The sequence below is a fragment of the Ursus maritimus genome, unplaced genomic scaffold (genome assembly GCF_017311325.1).
Source record: "Ursus maritimus isolate PB19 unplaced genomic scaffold, ASM1731132v1 scaffold_6, whole genome shotgun sequence".
Classification (NCBI taxonomy): domain Eukaryota; kingdom Metazoa; phylum Chordata; class Mammalia; order Carnivora; family Ursidae; genus Ursus; species Ursus maritimus.
In genome coordinates, this window is record NW_024426774.1 from 79,152,170 (window position 1) to 79,174,268 (window position 22,099).

The 22,099-nt window shown below is 38.1% G+C and overlaps 1 protein-coding gene across 4 annotated transcripts in view; it reads left to right on the plus strand.

The window, feature by feature from the left end:
• TMEM182 (transmembrane protein 182) overlaps window positions 1-22,099 on the plus strand; it is a 226,186-nt gene that overhangs the window by 34,481 nt on the left and 169,606 nt on the right. For 3 of the 4 annotated variants that reach the window (XM_008699097.2, XM_008699098.2, XM_008699099.2), the window contains exon 4: window positions 1,496-1,633. In XM_008699097.2, coding sequence (XP_008697319.1) covers window positions 1,496-1,633 — 138 coding nt within the window. Of the gene's footprint in view, window positions 1-1,495; window positions 1,634-17,592; window positions 20,542-22,099 lie in introns of those variants that run through there. The other variant, XM_008699096.2, reaches the window with a different exon arrangement.

A 22,099-nucleotide genomic window follows, 5' to 3' on the forward strand; every position in this document is an offset into this window, starting at 1 on the left:
GGGAGCCACAGAATGTGCTTCTTATTGCATGGACTGCCTCTGCATCATGTTTTCACCCCTAGTACTTGCCACAGAACCTACCGCATGATAGACAATTAGGATGGAGGGAATACAGGTGTAAAATCTGAGGCTCACAGTGTGAAGGAAATCATTGTATGTGTGTGAATGAAAATGTAAAATGTGAAGCTTGCCAATTCTCCAGCAAATTCTGGTAGGACCCGGACGGCACATTTTTGGCTCGCTGTCTGCCCGTCTTCCCACACTCAAATATGATCAGTACTTCTCTGCTGCTTGGCTCCCTGCAGAGCCCGAATGCAGCCACAGAATATTCCTAGCATCCCAAACCTGGAAGCCACTGTCAAGTGAACAACATAGAATGTGGGGTACAACCTAGACTTTTACTCCTGTCTTTCATACGTGTCCACATGCAATTTCCAGCCTTTGTTTCCAATTTAAATGCAGTGACTCCTCCCCACAAATTTCCATTTTGCTGTACTCTATTCTGGCTGATGGGCACAGTTTTTTCTTTGCCAGGTGGGTTTGTGGAGAAAAATCTTTTTTTTTTTTTTTTGCTTTCTTATATAAAGTCTATGTTTTCATTAAAAATGTAATTTGACTAATGTGTTTTATGGAGCTTTCCCTCATTTACACCAAAAGGAACTTATGTTAGTGTTTTAGCCCTTGGGAAATGATGAATTTGTTTAATAGATCAGTAATTATCTTGCTCAAAAATGATCATTAGAATTCCTCTTTATTTGATTACTATGTATCACCAAACCCACAATCCATTTATCACCAGCTGCATCCATTAATTCAGCCTTGCTGGTCCATGCGTAAGAGACTACTCTAACTTCTCATCTTGAGTCTTTCTGCGAAAAATATTGGTAGAAAGTAGTATGCCTTAAATATATCTGATTTTAAAATCTCAGTCTATACAAATCTTTAATTTTGATTTTGTTTGCCATTTTTATTACCTGAAGCCTATTTTCCAATAGAGTCGCAATCTAAATAGAAGTACACTTTTTTGTTAGGGGATTGGATGATTATTAGCTTCTAGGGGATGACAGTGGTAGCGAGAAGCAATGTTTGTAAACATGAATGCCTTTTCATGCCTTTGTGCATTTGGTCTGAAACACCTAGCTGTGACCCAACTAGGTACTTACTCAAGGGAACTCTTTCCAGAACTTTAGAACATCTCCACTTCTAAAATGGAAAACATGGTCAGGAAACTGAGCTCTGAGAGCGTGCTGAGCATGTGTGTGGTACAAATAACAAGCGTGAGTTAATTGCAGGTCGACATCACTGAGTACAGAGTTATCTGGTAAGGTTTCCTTTGGATCGTCATTCAGGACCCGTGGCTCAGGATTCTGCCTAGCTGTGTTGTGACTGAAATCAGAACTATAAGAGGAAAGAAACTGACTGCATGGTACAATCTAAGTGGGGTTCACAATCTAAATGTGGTTTTCTTTTCTCCTTTTCCCCCGGGGGTCTCCAGTTTACCGTGGTTTCTGGGCAGTCCTGATGCTTCTGGGGGTCGTCGCCGTGGTGACTGCGAGCTTTCTGATCATCTGTGCAGCCCCCTTCGCGAGCCATGTTCTCTATAAAGCTGGTGGAGGCGGGTACATTGCTGCAGGTATGTGCAAGGCAAAGGGTGTGATTTCCAGCCATGGTTTTTCTCCATATCCTCATATTTTCCTTTTCTAGTTTTGGATTTCAGGCTTCTAGTAGTAGTAATACAATGATATTCACATGCAGTTTTGCTTGAGTGCCCACTACATGCAGACCCTTCTCCAGGGACTCCAGGGACGTTGCGTTTTCCATGTGTTCCATGCCATTTGCTCACTGTATCCACATTATATGAGGAAGGCACTAGAAGAGAAAGCTCTGTTCTTTAGCCTCTCTTAACCTGTTTATTTTCTATCTGTAAAATGGGTTCATCGCATGTCTGTCTGTAACATCAGGATGTGGGTGAAGTTTTCTGTGAACTCTTAAAGAGATAGCTGCATGATGATATTACAAACTGGCATGATTTATTTATCATCGGTAAAAAACCTCTCTTTCTACAATGTCACCACTCACTTTTCTTAATTGTGGTTCATGTATGTTATAGAAACACATTCTTTTCTTGGCAAAACCTACATTTGTTTTAGTGAGCTAACTAGTCTTTTTAATGCCTGTTATGGTGATCTTAGTACATATAGAAAAATAATTCACTAGGTGTGTCTTATGAATATCAACTGTTTTTCATTTAATTGGAAAGTAAAAGCCAGAATATGAATCTGAAAACATATAAGCACAAATGATTTGTAAAGATAAGAGTTCTAGAAGATGAGACAAACTTCACTAAGATCAAATTGTACATGGCTATGCTATATTGTAACATCACATCAGAAGGACACAGTGTTTCTGTATGGCCTCAGAGGGGAGGGGGGTGGGGGAATGGGATAGACCGGTGATGGGTAGTAAGGAGGGCACGTATTGCATGGTGCACTGGGTGTTATACACAACTAATGAATCATCGAACTTTACATCGGAAACCGGGGATGTACTGTATGGTGACTAACATAATATAATAAAAAAATCATTAAAAAAAAAAGAATGGATAGCTTTGTCGTCTCGAAATTGTTGCAGAGACAGCTCCTGATTTTGTCCATCATTTTGTGTTTAATTCTGTAGAGGGGATAAAAAGAATAACCAGATATGGGTCCTCCATTCAAAGAGTTCAAAAAAGAAAAAAGAAAAAAAAAAAAAAACACCCCACCAGAACCAAAACCTACCCTGTGAATAAGAGTCATGTTTACCCTGTTCTGTCATTCTTTAAAAAAAAATTTTTTTTAGTATGTTATGTTAGTCACCATACAGTACATCATTAGTTTTTGTTGTAGTGTTCCATGATTCACTGTTTGCGTATAATACCCAGTGCTCCATGCAATACGTGCCCTCCTTACTCCCCATATTCTGTCATTCTGTTGTCTTTTATTCAGTTCCTTTCCTCACTGGTTTTTCAAGGACCTTGTTTTCAAGGGCCTGGATTTACCTACAAAATTCACCATTTTAAAGTATATAATGCAAGTGTTTTTTAGTACATTTCCAGCATTGTGCAAATATTACCACTCTCTGATTCCAGAATATTTTTATCGCCTCACAAAGAGACCTCATTGTCTCCTCTCCTCCCTCTGACCCTGAGTTAATTCTTCCTATCCATGTGGGTTTGCCTATTCTGGAAATTTCGTATCAATGGATTCACACAATGTGTGGCTATTTGTGTCGGGCTCCTTTCACTTCAATCTCAATTTATAATCTCTCTTCTTTAATTCATAATTCCACAAGACCAAATCCCTTATAGGCCACAAAACTAAGCATTTTCTGAGCCAAATAGTTTTTCCTTCTCCAAACCACATTCTACCTTTGCTTTGTTCCAAGGTCTTGTGAATGTGCCTATTTTTCCATGGTCTTCTCAGAAATAACAGCTGTCTGCTAGAGTGTTTGTTTCTTCTCATTCCTTATCTTTCTTTTTAAATCTTTTCCAATAAAGGGAATATGTATAGTTGACCCATGAACAATATGGGTTTGAACTGTGTGGGTCCACTTATAAAAGGATTTTTTAAAATATAAATACAGTACAGTCCTGTAAACCTATGTTTTCTTTCTTATGTTTTTATTAATGACGTTTTCTTTTCTTAGCTTTCTTTATTGTAAGAATACAGTGTATAATACGTATACAAAGTATGTGTTAATTGACTATGTTACCGGTAAGATTTTTTGGTCAACAGTAGGCCATTAGTCATGAAATCTTAGAGGAGTCAAAAGTTACAGGCAAATTTTTAATTACAGTTAAGTTTTTGTGGTGTCAAAAATTATAGGCAAAAAAAAAAAAGTTATAGGCAAATTTTCAACTGCGGTTAAGTTTTGAGGGAGTTAAAAGGCAGATTTTCAACTGCACAAGGGTCAGCACTCCTAACCCCACAGAGTTTAAGGGTCAACTGTGATAGCATGAGTTTAGTATACATTATGGACAGCATGGTTGTTTTGAACTCAGAAACACTCCGATCCTTGGTTTAGTCTGATCAAAGAATTGTGTGTCTGTGTGTATGTGTAGTGCTTTTGAAAAAAAAAATGTTGGTCATTTTTTAATTATTCAAGAAGGTAGTACATACGAAGAATTACATTTGGCTGAGAACTCTGTAGGAAGGTAAAGCATTTGGAATGTATTCATATGCCTGTGACCAGTGAGGAATCTTTGCTGTGTGTGGGAATGGGGCTGGGGTTCCCCTTGCTCAGATATTCTTGTAAAGCCCCCTGGGAACTAAGAGGTGTCCATGGTATTCTGGGACCCATTCTGAAAACAACGAAAATGGACAGAACTTCCTTCATGGCAGAATTCTTTATTGTTTGTGTAAGACCACTTGTTTCTGCAGAACACAGACATTCTGTTGGATGGGACAAAATTAGCGTGGGCAGAAAAAGTGATGTTCTCAGGAATAACTAGTTTATAGTCTAGTGTCAGTTTCCATAATGAAACACAATTCTGTAAGGCCAATGGAGCCAATAAATCATCCTTCAGCTTCAGTGCTCCTTGATGGAAGAATTTTTAAAAATCTTTTCATTGTTTATTATTAACATTCTCAGATAATGTTAATAGGCAACTTCGCCTTTCAAAGTCGAAGGTGGAAACTTACATGCTATGCTATGTGAACACTTGGCAAATGTGGAGCAAACACTAGGTTTTTCGTCCAGCCAAATTTTTGTGTGCCACATTTAATATGGAACCATGCATATAGTCATCTACTGAGTTAAACTGAATTGAATTTATAATGCTGTCTTTGGTTAGATTTTATGTTTTCAAAAATGAAGAGATCTCATTCTATGTGCCAGGTATTCTAGAATCTCTTTGTTTTTTACGGCTTGCCTTGTCATTCCCTGCCTAACAGAGCCTCCTGTGCTGCCCTATGCCAATGCGCTGTGCTCTGCTGGGCAGTTAGGAACAGGTGCAGCTTGGGCCTGGGGTTGCTGTGGCAGCTTTATCAATGCCACAAACAAGATTGCACACTCTCTCTTTATTTGGACAGATGGCTTTAGAACGGGGAATAGCCAAATTCCAAATGGCCAATGCTGGGTGTGTGCACGCACAAAGACTCTTTGGCATTAGCAGGAAGACTGTTTCGGGGCATTCCATGCATGGCTGAGTCATGCTGATGTCACAGTTGTCCCTGTGAGTAAGGGGCGGGGTCCATGGTATTCCTCTTGCTCTGTCAACAGGCTCAGAGCAAAGCTTGGAAGGCATATGTTGCCACTCCTTGCAGCTAGGAAAATTCCTTTTCAGGCAGGCTAGGCCATGTGTTCCCCAAGGAGGTTCAGTTCTGGAACAAGTGTATGGTAATTGTCAGGATGTTATAATGCCGAGCCTGTTTCAGTGAGTCTCATCACAAAGCCTAAACAAATGCTGAAATTTGTTTTAATGTGGACTCCCAGAGAACTCCCAAATCCAAAGGGGCTCATGCTTGTCTTCTCCTAACCCTGTGATATTGGCGGTGAAAGGAAAGATGCAGAAGTTTGAATGGGTAGACGTAGCATTACAAAATATTTAAGGTATATGGAGGAAATTATTCTATAGCTGAATATTCCTAGTGCCTAGGCAAAGTGAGGTCAAGACAGGAATTACTGTGTATGAGTAAGACTTCTAAGTGTACAGGAAAGAATAATGACATGATCTGGAAGTTCTGGGATGCTGACATTACTGGGTAATAAACCATAAAAACTTGAAATTGGTATTTTACATATTAGGGTACAAAGATTTTTCTTTTGTAATTGAAATCATCTTTTCCTGAGTGACAAAGTGGGATTACGTTTTTTTCTGCTGAATGTAGAGCTAGACAGAGTCCCTCCTGGGTAGAGGTGCCTGAAAAGCTTCTGGATCTCGCCTAAATCCGTTGTGGGACCCTCAAGCTCGTGAGACTACATGGACATCTTGTCAGTCAGAGGAATATAGCAGCCTTTATTCTAGACCCAAGAGGTATTAATGGAAGCCAAGCGTACCTCTGCAGTGTAATTGGTCCTTTGGAACAATTAGTTCTTTGGAGGCAAAGTAGTGGTTTGACTCCTGCCCCATTCTTTGACCACAGAGGATGCTCCTTGCCCAGACAGCTGTTGATCAAGCTATTACTGGTCACCAGGGATACAAGCTGAGTGAGTTGGGATGAATTTTATAAATCCTCGGCCATGTGGGACAAACCGCCTGAAACACATCCTTCCACGGCTCATCTCTGCTCCCTTTGGATCTGGAGAACAATGCTTTCTAGAAGTGTAGTGATGTGAACCCTCTTAAAAAGTAGCATAGGAGGGGCGCCTGGATGGCGCAGTCATTGGGCGTCTGCCTTCGGCTCAGGGCGTGATCCCGACGTTCTGGGATCGAGCCCCACATCAAGCCCCACATCAGGCTCTTCCGCTGGGAGCCTGCTTCTTCCTCTCCCACTCCCCCTGCTTGTGTTCCCTCTCTCGCTGGCTGTCTCTGTCAAATAAATAAATAAAATATTTTTTAAAAAAAAGTAGCATAGGAAAGGTGAGTGGATATGAAGGGAATATAATATTCTGAGTACAAAATATCATACAAACTACTGAATCAGAATTAAATTGGATTTGTGGTTTGTTTTCCTTTTTCTTTTAAAAGATCAGTAGAATTTGTAGCAGCTCATCAGTAAACCACCATTATTTCTGTATGAAATAAGACAGATGCGATGGATGCAGACTACAAGATACTTTTTCTCCTTAATCCTAGAAAAAATTGGTCACAAAAGCCAAGGGACATATTTCAGATTTTTTTTTTTTTTGGCTGAGTCTGAACACGTAGCTTCCAGGAAGCACTCAGTGTCATACCTTGCTCCTCACGTCTTCCTCCAGATAAAGCAAAGCAAGAGGAAATATGTGGAGGAAACAGAAGACCATGAGCAGGAAGGGATTAGGGAAGAATTGCTGACAGCCTAGACGCAGACGTTCTAAACTTACAGGCACACACATCTCCCTGCTTGCACCTGCTGTCTCCCTGTCTATATAGTGAGAGATCTAGGCTATAAACAGCCGTTTACCCTGGACAAGCAAAGGGGCCTGTGTGTTAGCAGAACAGGCCTGGAAGGCCAGTGAATGCTTGCCAGAATGGCTCTTCTAAAGCCTCTTTGTCTTTCTTAGTGCACCAGAAGGAGGCTTTCAGGAGAAAATCACAAGCATGACTTCCCAGTGGGGAACAGAATATTTCACCAAAGTCTAGGACTTCCCATTTTATTCATAGGTCTGTTCTGTCAGAGGTACGTGGTGGAAACAAAAGGGTGACTCATGAGAACTGTAGATTACTGATACATTAGCCAGATGTGCTTGTTGTAGTAGAATTCCTGTCTCCGATTTTTATGAAACACAAAACAGCAGTTTGGATTTCTCTTTTGCTCAGTCCAAAAGCTTTGTACACTAGATCTGCTTTCTGAGTAGTTCTGGAAGAACCAGTCACTCTTATGTTTCTGAAAGTACTTGCTTCATACCCTGGCTTTGTGCCTTCAGTTGTCATATTTGGGAATTTGTTCAGGAAAAGTATTGTTTTGGATATTGATACTATAATAATGTGGGAAGGCCTCCCTCAGAGTTTGATGTGGAATTTTAATGTCCTCAATATGTCATTTCATAGAAATGTCAAGTGTTAGAATAAGTCAACTTTGGTCAATATTAAAGAGGAAAGAGCTCTGAAGAATTTTTATTTACAAAAATACTTTAAAGCTTATACATTTCTTTCTCAGTTCTTTGAAGTATTTTCCCCACATTGCTATCAGTTGGAATGTGCGTAGCAGGCTGTTAGGATCAGACTTGTCCCCACTCAGTTTTGAAAGGGGCACCAGTATGATACGTGTGTGGTGTTCCAGTGAAGAGGCAGGTCCCCAGAGGAAGAATTCAGAAGGGACGAGTGAGACCCAGTCCTGTGAGCCTCTAACACCCCAGCCAGGTGAGGGCTGGGGAAGGGGTGAGGAGTGGGAAGAAGAGACACAGAGTGGTTTCTCTGGAGAGAGCTGTTGTGCTCCTGACTCTCTACCCCTACCTGGGCTTGGTGTGCATATGTGTCCTCATTGGAAACATTCGGGGTGATGGTCCAGCCCCTGCCTGGACGAATCTAGGGTATGAGAGGTCAGCTCAGTAACAGCTTTAGTGGGACTTTCTGGAAAACCTCGAAATGCAAAGGTGAATAAATGGTCCCCCACCTCTTTTTAAAAATGTATCTGTGTAGTTCTTCTGAGAACTAGAGCTATAGGTCTGGCAAATGAATGCTTTTACTCACATGATATTTTATTATGGAATATAATTAACCTCCACACTGAAAGGGAGTTTTCAGATGTGTAGGGTGACGAGATTCTTTCCACTTTATAAATGCATCTCTGGCTTGGGGTTAGGTTTTGATATGGTGGAAAGGCAGAATAAATTTCCATCTGCTTCATTCTCCTTTTTAAAAGTATGTGTATCATTAACATCTATTAGTTCTGCAAGGGATTTAATTTCTTTGTAAATATTCTGTTTTATTCCATACCCTTCCCCCAAATAGTCACTTTGCTCCGAAATAACTAGTAGTGAATGAATAAGGCATATTGCTTTAACTGAAATTTTTATGCATTTTCTGAGGCCTTTTCCCCCACCTATTATACTTACTTGTACAAAAGAGAAGCACATTAGTAACAGACTCCCCTGAATGACCAGATTGACATATGCTAAGTCTGTCCTAGAAAGAACTTTTACTTCCTGTGACTAAAAGGTTGTTGGGGAAGGACAGGAAGTTTGCTCAGTGGATACTTACAACAGAAAATCTTATATATATATACACACACATATATATATATATATGTGTGTATATATATATGTGTGTATATATATGTGTGTGTGTATGTATGTGTATATATATATACATATATACATATGTATATATGTATATATATGTATATATGTATATATATATGTATATATATACATGTATATATGTATATATATATATGTATATATATATATATATGTATATATGTATATATATATAAGCACAAGTCTGGATTCACCTGTTACCCTTTCTGAAATGTTCAGTGATAGGCCTGGGGTGACTGGTGCCACCTGGTGGAAGATTCTAGTAAGACATGGGCAGACAATCTCCCTCACCTTCTCATGAAATCTCAGAACTGGAAGGCACTGTGGCAGTTTATCCCCTTGCCTCTTGACTAGTCCTAAAATAGCCCAGTCATATGAGAAGCTCTGATGCTTTAAAAGATTTCACAGAATAATATTTGCTAGCCGTTAGCAGGAGTTCATGACAAAGCTCAATAAAAATAATGATAATAACAAAACTAGCCAATGCTTATTATGCGCTTAGCCTGTTCCAGGTACCTTGCTAAGTGCGTTATCTCCATTAATTCCTTATGACTGCTTTCAGCAGTAGGCACCTGCATGATCTCTATTTTACCAACAAAGATACTGAGACATACAGAAGTGCAGAACTTGTTCAAGGTTACTCATCTAGTCAAGTGTAAAGCTTTCCAGCCCATACACCTTTGACATAAGATTTAAACCGGGACAGTCAGAAGCTAGGCCAGTGCCCTTCAACCACCTCCTGCTTCATGAAACTTATCTATTGGGAGTAAACACTTTCTTTGTGTTAAATGAAAATCCGCTTTCCAGATGCAGTTCCTAATGGCTTGTACAGATGGATAAACCCTCATGATCATTCTCTATCAATAACTGTTTCTCAAGAGAGTACAGAGTATTGGATAAACAGGACTTTAATGTCTACAGTGATTATGCCAATCTAAGAAAGTAATAAATATTTGAGAAACCCAATAGACATTGTATACGTTTGGTTGACTAAATAAAAACATGAAGCCAGAAAAATGAAAGGGAAGAGGCAGTTAATATATTTGGACAGTAGCGTGGTGAAGTGTGGGCAGTTATGAATATTTGGAAATCAAATAGATGTGATGAAAATATACAGGCATGAAATTATAACTATGTAAGGTATTCAGGCTAGCTTAGGAAATTGGAGAAAAATCAGTGGAAAGTGAGTCTGAGAAAATGAAGAGTGGAAATTGTTTATGGTTGACAATTATGCATTAACAGTTTTAAAATTTCTGAAATATGATATGTAAAAATGAGCATAATTCAATTAAAAGAGAAAGGAATACCATTTTAATGTAAAGGACTATTACAAAAGTACAATTTAAATTATATTTAAGAACTTCTATTGCATTTCCTGGAAAGGCTAACTTTTTTGTGGATGAACTAACAGATACATAACTACTTTGAAAGTGTGTTACGATGCAATGACAAGTCTTACTTTTGAGAAAATGTAGAATTGGCAAATTTTCCTTTCCTCAGCATGTAATGTTTAGAAAAATAAGTATGCATTTTAGATTCTGGAATGGATCTGTGAGCATAGCCTACACTAATGGCCGTGTTTTCTCCTTTAGCCTGACACATAACTTTCTTAACTTCATCAAAACTTTATCTTAACTTTCTTAAAAGTTGATAAAAGTCTCAAACACTGCAATTTTTAAGGTGCCTACTGTATTAAAAGTTAACACATGCCAAACTGGTTTGCAAATACTATGGCACTAAGCATTTACATTTTATAAGATGTTTTTAAAACACAGACATAAAACACATACATAAACGTAATGACCCTATATATAACATCATTTGCAGACATTATCCAAAGTCTTTTATGAATTCGGGCCCCAAACACATATTGCTTATGGACTCCAGTGTTATCCATATCATGAGGGAGCACTATTATTCTATCCCAAGAGGTTAAACCCTTGCCCATTCTCAGAACGGTCTAGCTCTTTCTCCTTGGTTGTGCTTTTTTATCCTCTAAATTAAAGGCTAGAGATGCTCTGTGGATACCTGAGGGGCAAGTGTCTTTCCAAAGAAGTCCCAGAAAACAAAGATGCAGGGTGGCATTCTGGTATCTACTTTGGGAACCCGTTCAAAGGGGTTCATTTTATAATGAAATTTCATAACATTCATTTATATGTCATATTTTGTATAGTTTAAATAATACATAATGACAGTTTAAAAAAAAGAATTAAGGAACTGAGAAAACAGTCACAAAGCATACCTGTGCTCCAAGCACTTGGCGAGTCTAATAGCACAGTGAGCACTATTGAACAGGTGTCAAAAGTTGTGTTGACAAAACTGATGCTTGAGGAAGAGAAGGGAAGACTGTATTCTTTGGCGGACTAGAAGTGTGGGGGAAAGCCTGAGCAGGTGAGCTGCAGGTCACTGCCATAGCGTCTGTAAGCCCAGCATCATTTTATCAGTTTGGCATAAGATCGTGTTTCATAAAAACATATTGTTGCCTGTTTCTTTCTTTAAAACCATTTGTCTAAGGAAATATATCCATCATTTCAAGACTCTATGTTCGAATTAGAACATCATGAACCAAAATATTCACAGTGGCTCAATTCATTACAGCCAAAACCTAGAAAGAACCCAAATGATCATCAAAAGATAAATGGATAAACAAATTGTGGTCTATTCAGACAATGGGAATAGCGCTCAGCAGTAAAAGGAGGGAACTACTAACACATGCACAACGTGGGTGAATTCTCTGTCATCATGTTGTGTATGAAGAGCCAGAGACAAAAGACTGCACACTGTCAGGATTTCATTTCTACAAGGCTCTAAGGGCAAAGCTGTGGTATAGTGATAGATGTTTTGGGGGAGGGGTGTGAGAAGACCTGAAGAACCTCTCTGGAATGACAGTGAAGGATATGTTCTATTTTTAATGGATTGTGTTTACATTGATGTTTACATTTATCAAAACTCATCAAACCATACACTTAAAACTTGTACATTTTGCTCTATGTAAATTATACCTCAGTTAAAAAAAATGAGAAAGAGAAACAATGAACTTGGGATGCTTTTTACCCATTAGAACAACCTTCAAACTATTGGGGCTTAATATAATACCTTCAAATATCAGGATGGACTAATTTCAGAAATGTTTATATTAAGACCGTTTATGGATCTTCTGCAAAAGTCCCTTGTGGGGACGTGGTCACTTATGCTGCTCGGTGCTCCTCTACAGATCTGAGAAGGCATTCATTATGTATTTCTTGATGAATTGCTATTTCCTTTTAGAAAATGATAGCAAATACATAGCTTATCAAGTTTCCTTTTTGTTCTTTCTTCTGGGCATCTCAGATCCAGGTTCACCATTCTGTTAATGCTGCTATCCTTCACCCACGCTTCAGATTTTTTTCTTCTTATCTATCGTTATCATGAACACTCCACGTACCTTCCTGGGAGCTCCACCTGGAAAAGTAACCTCATTGCCCGCCACCTCCCTGGAATTTTTCCCCACTGTAGGGTGTCTTTGAATGTCTTCATCCTAACGTGTTATACCTGCTATCAGGGTGTCTGTTTGAGTTATGCCACAGACGACTTTGACCTTGTGACTGCAGACCTCATTTCATCCTCTGAAAATAGACACAAGGAGTAAGCTGATGCTATCATCCCTAAAATTTCATGAAGCTGACTTTCTAGTTCTGTTTCTCTAGATGCTCATGCTGGATGTTGCCCTGTCTCTAGAGTACATGCAGCCTCCAGTTAGAGAAAGGGCAGCATTTTTCTGATTCTAATTTGCTGTTCACTGTTCACTTTAACTTCCTTCATAATGCATTTTTTGGACTGTGGAATTCTGTGGCCTTTCCTGTGCCCATTGAAAGCTGAAATGAGTTGCCACTGAATTTGTGTGCAAGCACAAAAAAAGAAAAAAGAGGCCAATGGACTCATCTTGAATTTATGATTCTTCCCCAAGTAACCAATAGCTGCCCATGATTGAAGCTGTTAAAACATATTTCAAAGGCAGTTCAGTTATATTTAAGCAGTTAAAGATCAAGTTTATTGTTTTTCAGTAACTCCAAAGGGTTTTTGTTTTTTAATAGAAGTATGTGTGTTTCTAGACAAGAATATAAGGGTTTGACATTTGCCTGTCTTTTTGAAGAGTTTCCATTTCTGAAGCTAACTTTTCCCTAGGAATATGTTTTTAAATCTGGTTTTTATAATATAGTATACAAAATCTTTATTTTTCCATACTTGTTTCCATGAAATATTGAGGACATGCAGTTTTATTTTCAGTCTGTGACTTGGTGTTGGTGAAATTCTTTTGTATTTTTTTCCCTACATTGTGAACATTTCCAAATTGTTTATCATTAGCAATTGCATTCCTAATGGCCCTTTGTGACTATGTGACCTTTGTTTCAGAGAAAATGCTTTCCAAATTGAATTTATGATATTTAGAGGGAAAAGTTTCAGCTTTGTAAGAGTTGTAAAATCATGAGTGGCTCTTCCCCACACTGCTAATTAATAAGAAAACCAGCACATTCTTCTTGTGACTTAATTATTTGTCCATGGTTTTATTATCACAAATCTTCTTGGGATTTGGTACCTTACTTTGATTATGTCTCCAGTGAACTGTTTTATGATTTTTTTTGGTCTTCAAACAATTAGCTGTTTTTAAATTTAATTGGAAATAAATTATGCTTTCAAAATATGAACAAATTTAAATATAACTTAATTTACAAATAAATAATTACCTAAATATTAGCAATATTTTCTATTCCTGGTAAAATCCCAGTGGCAAGTGTGTTTGACATGTAACTCACTTGTTACTCAGGACGGTTGTTACTTATGTTTTCATGAATGAGAGTCCTTTAAGACATCAAGGGATAATAATTAAGATTTTAACATAGTATTTTTCCATTAGTTCTCCCCCCAGATGAGACTCTTCACTTGGTAGGTGGACCAAATCAGCAATATTACTGTTCATTAATCATCACAATAGCCCACCAAAAGAAGATGTATCTTTCTGGGTGTATGAACACACACACTCTCCTCCCATTCCCACTAGCATATGCACTTTCTAACACACATAACCACAGATTCCCACCATGTTTTTTTTTATTCATTCATTTTGTCTTTTGTTTTGAAATATTTTCAGATGTATATAGAAGTTGAAAATCCCGTCACCCAGAAACTCCATCCACGTTTCACTATCTCAATGTCTTTTATAGCAAAAGGCTCCAGTCCTGGAACAAGCTTTGCATTTGGTACTTACGTCGTCTGAATCTCCATCAGACCAGAATAAGTCCTACTTAGACCTTCCTGACCTTGACTGTACGAGAATACAGGCCTGTGATTGTCTAGAATGTTCCTGAATTGGTGGGTCTGATGTTTCCTTCTGATTGGATTAAGCTCCTCATCTTGACTGTATCGTAGCAGTGAGGCTGTGTAATTCTCATTGTATCTGACAAGGTGGCTAGTGACATCAGTATGCCATGCCACTGGAGATGTTCACTTTGATCGTTTGAGTAGGGTGATATTTGCCAGATTTCTTCAATATGAGATCATTGTTTTCCCCTTTACAATTGATAAGTGTTTTGTGGGAAAAGACTTTGAGCCTGTGTAAATATTTATTTCTCGTCTAAATTTCATTTACTAGTTTTAGCATTCAGTTTTGTTTCTTGCTTGAATTATAACTTAAATGATTGCCAAATGGTAATTTCTAATTGAACTATTCCTTCTACATTAATAAGTTAGCATTCGCTAAGGAAAAACTTTCCCTTGTCCCTGCCTAATTTGTTCTTTCATTTATTTACATCACTGTGGGCTCATGGAATTCTCTTTTATTCAGTGAGGAATCATGTGCCATTATCGTTATTGGTTTGATAGTCTGATTGCCTCAGAACTGGCTAGGACAAGCCTCTTGAGCTAGCTTCTGAAACACTCCCACCATTCCTAGAGCACATCTGACATTCCAGATTTCTCTTGTACTTTCTGTCCCAGCCTGGATTCATCTATTTCTTTGAGATGCCTAGTTCCTGATATTTAGAAGCCAAGATCTGGACACTTGGTGTGCTCCATGCTACTGGGGTGTTGTTGCTCCCAGATCCTCTCAGGACGCAGAGCCAGGAAATAAATAAATAAATAAATAAATAAATAAATAAATAAATAAATCTTAACACACATGGGCACATACACACATTTTTATTTCTATATCTATCTATCTATCTATCTATCTAGAGCTATAAATTCACACTGATACATTTAATTCCAAACAAATAGCATGGTCTTTATTCTAGCTTTCCCCCTTTTCAAATTTGGAACTACCTTTCTGGGTAGTAAAGAACATGACTCCAATTAACCTCAATATATTTATTTGTTTGATCAGTCTACCTCTATGTAATAGTCTCCTGACTCTTTTGTTGGCCAGGTGACTTATGTAAACCCCCCATCATAAATTCTTGCTGCCATGTCAGCTAAACCTTTGGCCTTTGGTATAAATACTTTTTAATGTCTGTTAGTCCATTTACTCTCTGTTTGTCTCTCTGTGTGCCAGTGCACACATGCACACATATACACACTGGTATAAAAAGCTGGCAATTTAATAGGTAGGGAAACACTCTTTAACCCCATGAGAAGATACAACTATAAACTGATACGATATGAATTAAATGGACAGTATCTTCCATCGGTGAACAAGTTAAAGATTGTAGTGATAGAAATGCCTATTTTCTTTGCTTTCAGGATGTAAATGCTCTTCACATAACAGCAATTTTAAAATATAAGATAACTCTTCCTTATTAAGAATCATCCACATGGTTACTTACAATGCATTTTTTTTAATACTCTAAATTCAGTAATGGGTTTTGGAACTTTTGAAAGAAAATATGCATAAGGCTACTGGTTTTTCACAAAGGCAATTTTCTGTTTTTATAAAACTATCTGAAAGAACAAGAGATTCACATGATGCAAGAGAGATAAGAAACATATCAACAAATAATAACAAAGGTTTGCAGTCTGTTTGCATAAGGCAAATAGTATGCAAATAACTAAGCCAAACCTTTACATTAAGAGAAAGCAGTGTCTATATATTTGCAGAAAAATGTATTGAAATGCACAGAGTTGCTCGACAACACATGGCACTGCCATATTGTTGTCAGCATCTGAGGTACAGCTTTGCAAGGAGTTTGCTCGCCGGCTATGACTTTACTATTTCTCTCTGACATAGCTGTTGTTCAGCGGTTAAATTGCACTCTTCTGGGCTCCAGTATTTGCATTTACATTACAGACCACAGTGTGAAGGATGTTTCTTATTAGTGAAGCATCTCTGTTGGTTCTTCATTGCTCTATGGTTTGTATCACAATTATGGGAGAAAGTTTAAGACTCACCTCGGCATATTTATGGGCCCTTCTTCTTTTGTGTGTACTTCTCAGGATTCTTTACGCAGTGGACGGCCCAGGAGAGAGGATATCCTAAATACTGTAGGAGCACAATTAACTGCAGAAGAGTGATTAATGACTAGGCTCTTGAAAGCTACCCTGTCCTGCCAATGTGCCTCCATCTCTGCTCCTAGTCACAGGGTTATGTTTACCTTTCAGACTGACTCGCAATTAGAATATGGAGATTTTATGCCTGATGGTTTCATTCATTAATTCAAAGACTATAATAGGTCCTTGACATGTTTGGATTGAACTTCCGGACAACTAGAAAATGACCTCAAGTATATTTTGCTCAGGGGCAAATTTGAATCCCTCCGGCTGCATGGTTTGTGTGGGCCCTGTCACTCACCAGTGTCTGTCAGCTTAGCTGACTCGCCTGGGTTTGCAGCTCAGCACGGTGGTGCTGCTCCCTTCTGTTATTTCAGTGACAACTATGTGGAAGAGTATATGCTTTGCACTATTCTCAAATTTTAGCATTCGTGAAGCTCTTCTGTCGTACTGCTCCCTCCCTGCATCCCCCCATTCTTCTTCCGTTCCTTTCTCTTGTCTGATAAGGCTCCTGCTCTTAAACCTATGGTTTTACATTTCACAGAATTTTTTCATTAATTTTTTCCTCATTCTTTCCAGGCAATGTTGCCTTGATGCTATAATCAGTCTTCAGCATCCATATTTCAATTTGAAAGAATCACGTGTATTCTTTTACATTAGTTCAGTGCTTTCATCTCTGTTGTCTGATGCTTACATTGACTTCTGTTTTCATTGACAAAATTACCCGCAGTACTAGTTAGCTGTGTTATAATAACATAATAATAGTTGGAAAGGCCTGAGCTGAAAATCAGCTCTAAAAACTACTAGTTGTGTTTGCACATACTTAAAACCGAAGGTCAATGGTACCCATTTTATCAATTCATTATACATATTGAAATAAATAATGTATACAGTGCTCTCCCCAAACCAGGCATATAGTACAGGTGGGAAATGTTAGGAGAAATTCCACTAGTCAGGGTCTTTGACTCTTATGTTCATAAACATCTAATACAGAGCCTGGCATACAGTAAGTACTCAATAAATGCATGTCAGCTGTTGCCATTGTTCTTATGTTGCCATAGCTCTCATCTCAATGCTTTGAAAATTATAGATAAGCAGTGTGCATATAAAACACATAATAAAGGGTATGACACAAAGTAGGTGATTTGGCTAGAATGGTATTTTTAGAGACGTATCATCAGGCAAGTGATTGGTTAGTGTTCTTGGGAAAACATCTTCATAAAGACTAAAGGTCTTTTGTTTTGTCCTTCTCAGGCATCCTGTTTTCCCTGGTGGTGATGCTGTATGTCATCTGGGTCCAGGCAGTGGCTGACATGGAAGGCTACAAAAACATGAAAATGAGAGACTGCTTGGAGTTCACCCCTTCTGTTCTGTATGGCTGGTCATTTTTCCTGGCCCCGGCAGGGATATTTTTTTCTTTGCTAGCTGGATTGCTGTTTCTAGTTATCGGGCGGCATATACAGATACATCACTAATCAAACCGTTGCCACCAGCGTTTTCTTGAGAGGTTTTAAAATGGAGCATTTTTTTTTTCATTTTGTTTTGGTGATCCCAGCGTAGGATTAGTTGATGAGCTTTTTAGTTGGTATTTGGATTTTGCTTTTACATTTTGCTTGTGATTTCTTCTGATAGGAAAGTCCTAGAATCTTTCCAGACATCCACGTTTCCATCCTCTGTAGGTGCTATCAAGAGCCTAGTTCTCTAAGGAGCAGGTAACATGGGCCTCCCTCTCATTGCACCTGTTAGAGCTCACGCAGGTTACAAAGGCCTGATAATGGCGTAACACCACCCCCAGGGCCACTGAAGCTTTGATTTAAAGCTTCCTTCTCGGCATTCACTTCTGCTGCTATTTAAAAAATAATCTTTGGAGAATAATTAAGAATGGACAACAAGTGTTGTCAGAGAACTTACTCCATTTCTTCTCCACATACACACATGTATGTCCACATACACATTACTGACTCCCGTAAGCCAATTATTTATGACTTAAAAATAGATAGCAGTGTGCTTATGGCAAGAGCCAGGCAAACCCATCAGTTCAAATGGGCCACAACCAGACTGAGGACGCGTGCTTATTCCACTCTCTTACCAACAGGAGTTTGGTCACCTAATTGTGTTCCCTTAATTGTGCATGCTTACATAAACCGAAAACTATGTTTCAAAGTGGCAAATCTGTACACCAAAGTACATATAATACAGATTGTATTTTTAGGAGCTCAGTGGATTAATTGTAATATGTAATATGGTTGAAAATATGTAAAAACCAGGCACCTTAGCTTAGTACTTAGTTCTGTTTGGTATTTAAAAATTCCTCTTTAAAATTATATGCTAATATGTTCAGCATGTGAAAATTTATTGATGAAATGTGCTTTTAATATGCACTAGCTATAACCTTTCAAAATATTTCCATATGAAATGATAATAGCCTTGCTTTATTAAAGACTATGAAATATTAGCTTTTCCCAAGGTTTTATGGGTTGTAGTTCTTCTGATCATTTGATTCCCTTAATTATTGTCTCTCGGTTTCTTCATCTTTACAACAGGTATTTTAACATTTACTGAATGCTAGTTCTTTTAACCTCTTGTAAAAAAACTTGGTGCTGGTTGGTGGATAATTCTTTCTTACTGGCTAGTGTAGACATGCAGACATTTTGCATATCAAAGATGTTTGGCACTAATTTTGATTGAAATCAAATCCATCTGAGAAGCCCACGTTGCATTTGCATTTTGGAAACCTCCACTGAGGAGCAGTTTGGTGTTGGTGAGGGAACAGAGAACCCGCGTGGTATGTGAGCTTTGTTCTGGGCACAGCGTTTTACTCTGCAGCTGTTGTGAATACCTAAGGCAGGACTAAGAGGCAAATTAAGAGTGACCACCTAGAAGGTGCTGGGGTATAGAGGGGCAGTTGCTTTCCATTCAGCTGTTCCCCTGATGGAGAGATTGCTGTCTTCTCTACACATCTGTACTTTCCATTAACCTGTTCCAGTGGGAGGGATTTCTGGAGGAATAGCCATGCTCTGAGGTATCTGCAGAATCATGAGGGCATTTTAGTGTTTAGGGACAGATAGGACTAGCATGTGATAAAAACAAAACACAAAAATATAAGACAAAAAAACAAAGCTTCAGGGGTTTAACTGGTTTCTCAAGCCATCAGAGTTATAAACATTTTTTGTGGTACTCGCCTTTGTCTTTTTCTGTTTTCATTTTTATATTGCCCCATTTACTTCTTTGCTTTTGGCTTGATTATTAGAAAAATAATTATGGGTTCTGTTATGCATATTTACTGTGATATTAAGTTACAGCATGCCATTACGTTTTCCAGACGATGCTAGATGTATTTGGTTAGTTCATGTCATCTGTAAATACAATTCCTTTTTGTAGAACTTTGGAATGGAGCCTTTTTTCTGATGTATTATATGTCATTTAAATTTCACATACAAGCTGCTTTCAGTAAAGGTTTGAATATTTATAAATTTCAGATGGTTATCCTCATTTTCTAATACACTTATGCGGCTACCATATATTTATCATAAGGCAATTGGCTGAATATCTGATGTGTGTGACACTTTTACACAGATACATACTTTGGAAGTATTTCATAGTTGTAATGCATCAATCACATTAATTCAGATGCATTTCCCGATCTACTTACCAGCAATCCGTGGAAAGAAGGAAGGTGAGTTGTGTGTGCTGTGTCAATAAGTAATATACTTGAAAATAGCAGAAATATGCAGTATATTCTTGTAACAGCCTTATGTCTGATTTGGGATAGTATGTGTATCTCTGTTCGGTGTATTGTCTAATTTTCAGAAGCTTCCAAACACTGTGTTAAAACCTTTTTTGAGAGTGTTGATTTTGTATCATAAAGTTTCAATGTAACAAATAAGATATCTTTTTGGTGACATTCTGGAAAGAGTGAAGTAGGAGGGCGGTGAGTCATGCCCTTGGACTTTGGGGAAAGCTGTGATCTTTCCATATTGTATTTGTTAGGGGTTCAGTCAGTTGGGCAGCAAGTAGCATATGCACCGAGACTAACTGGAAAAACCGTACAGAGAAACTGAATGATGGTGTTCAATTTAGGGGTTGAGGGTAGGACTTAAAAAAAATACTACTAGTATGCTGTTACTGGCCATTTAGCCACTTTTATGACTAATGTATGAAATGTATTATTGAATTTGAATATTAAATCCACTTATAAAGGCATATGATGGATGAGGCGTCAGTATTTGGTTCTTACCTATGTGTCTATCATCAACACATACGTGTGTGTGTGTGTGTGTGTGTGTGTGTCTATGCAGAATTATAAATTTGGATAGAAAGAGATAAAGTGAATGACAGAAATCAATATAATTGAGATAAAAAAAATTAAAAAATCAGTTTTGGGGGACAGTAATAGAGCTTATGTCCCCGAGTACTACTTTATCTGTTTACTCAATTGATGATGGTCAATTCAGTTCAACACATAATTTGACTTATATTTTCATGAAAGAAACGAAATTAGGCTTACACAGAGGCTTAGAATGTCATCAACGATTAGACAGATAGGGGATGCTGGTAAAAATAAGCTGTGCATACATCTTCAGGAGGGTAGACCCACGGTGCTGGGGTTATATGGAAAGAAATATAGGAAGGGGATGAGTCCCCAGTTTGATTTTGGTGGGATGCCACCAGGAATGAGGGGGCTTATACAGCAGAGATGAAATAGAAACTACATTTTTTTTTTTTAGAAACTACATTTTTGTTGATTGTCTGAAAGCATCAAATACATAGAGACATTTCCTCAGTGATAACCAAGTATAGGTACAGAAATTCCAACGAAAAGGAAGATGGTATATTAGATGTTAAAAGCCAAAGAGGGTGGGGAGGTATTAAACAGCATATGTATTATAATGAGCATAAAGCAAGCACAGGAACATTTCACCTGGTTATCAGGGTAAGAGGAAAGAAAGAACAGACATCCAAGTAGAGCTTAAAGTTTCTGAGGCAAGTGCTAGGACCTCTGTCTCCAGGAACATTAAGATCAACCTGGACCAGTCCATAGGGGTGGGAAGTATTGGAGAGAATAAGTCTGAAATGACAGTGGAAGAGTACTGAGTCCCACTCTGGCTTCTGAAGGGTCTTGTTTCCCACTAGTGTGTTGCTGTGATGGTGAACAATTGAAGGGGCAAGTGGCTGGTTGAACTTTATAAAATGATATGCCTTTGGATATAGAGAATCCTATGGTATGTCTATCTGTTCTATTTGTAAGGCATCTATAAGCAAATAAATTAGAATGATTTTGAATTCAAGTGATGATTTTTCTGGTTTATACAAATGACAAAGGATAGTCTAAATTGGCTTTATGAAATAAGTGTGGTGGGAGTAATTGGCATCCTGTACTGACGCTGAGTATTATGTAGATAATTTAGGGGAGGGAAGGCTCACTGGGATAAAGTAAGTGTACAGACCGCAAAAATTTTAATATTCCCATTCTTCTGGGAGGCCAGGAGTTATTGTGACATAATTCACTAAAAATGTAAATAGTTCCCCCTTTATGTGGCAATTGGTTTTATTTTTCTTAGCATTTCTTTTTCCATTTATTCTAAACAGAGACTGCCACTGTTAAAAAATTTACCAATGCTTACAGATTGGATTGTCATTGAAAACTAGCTAAACAAATAGGTATTTGAGCAATATAGCTTTAAAAAGAGCGTTATATAAAGAATAATGCTTGTCGCTTCATATTTTGGTGTGGCATATATAGACGCTATATGCAGTATTG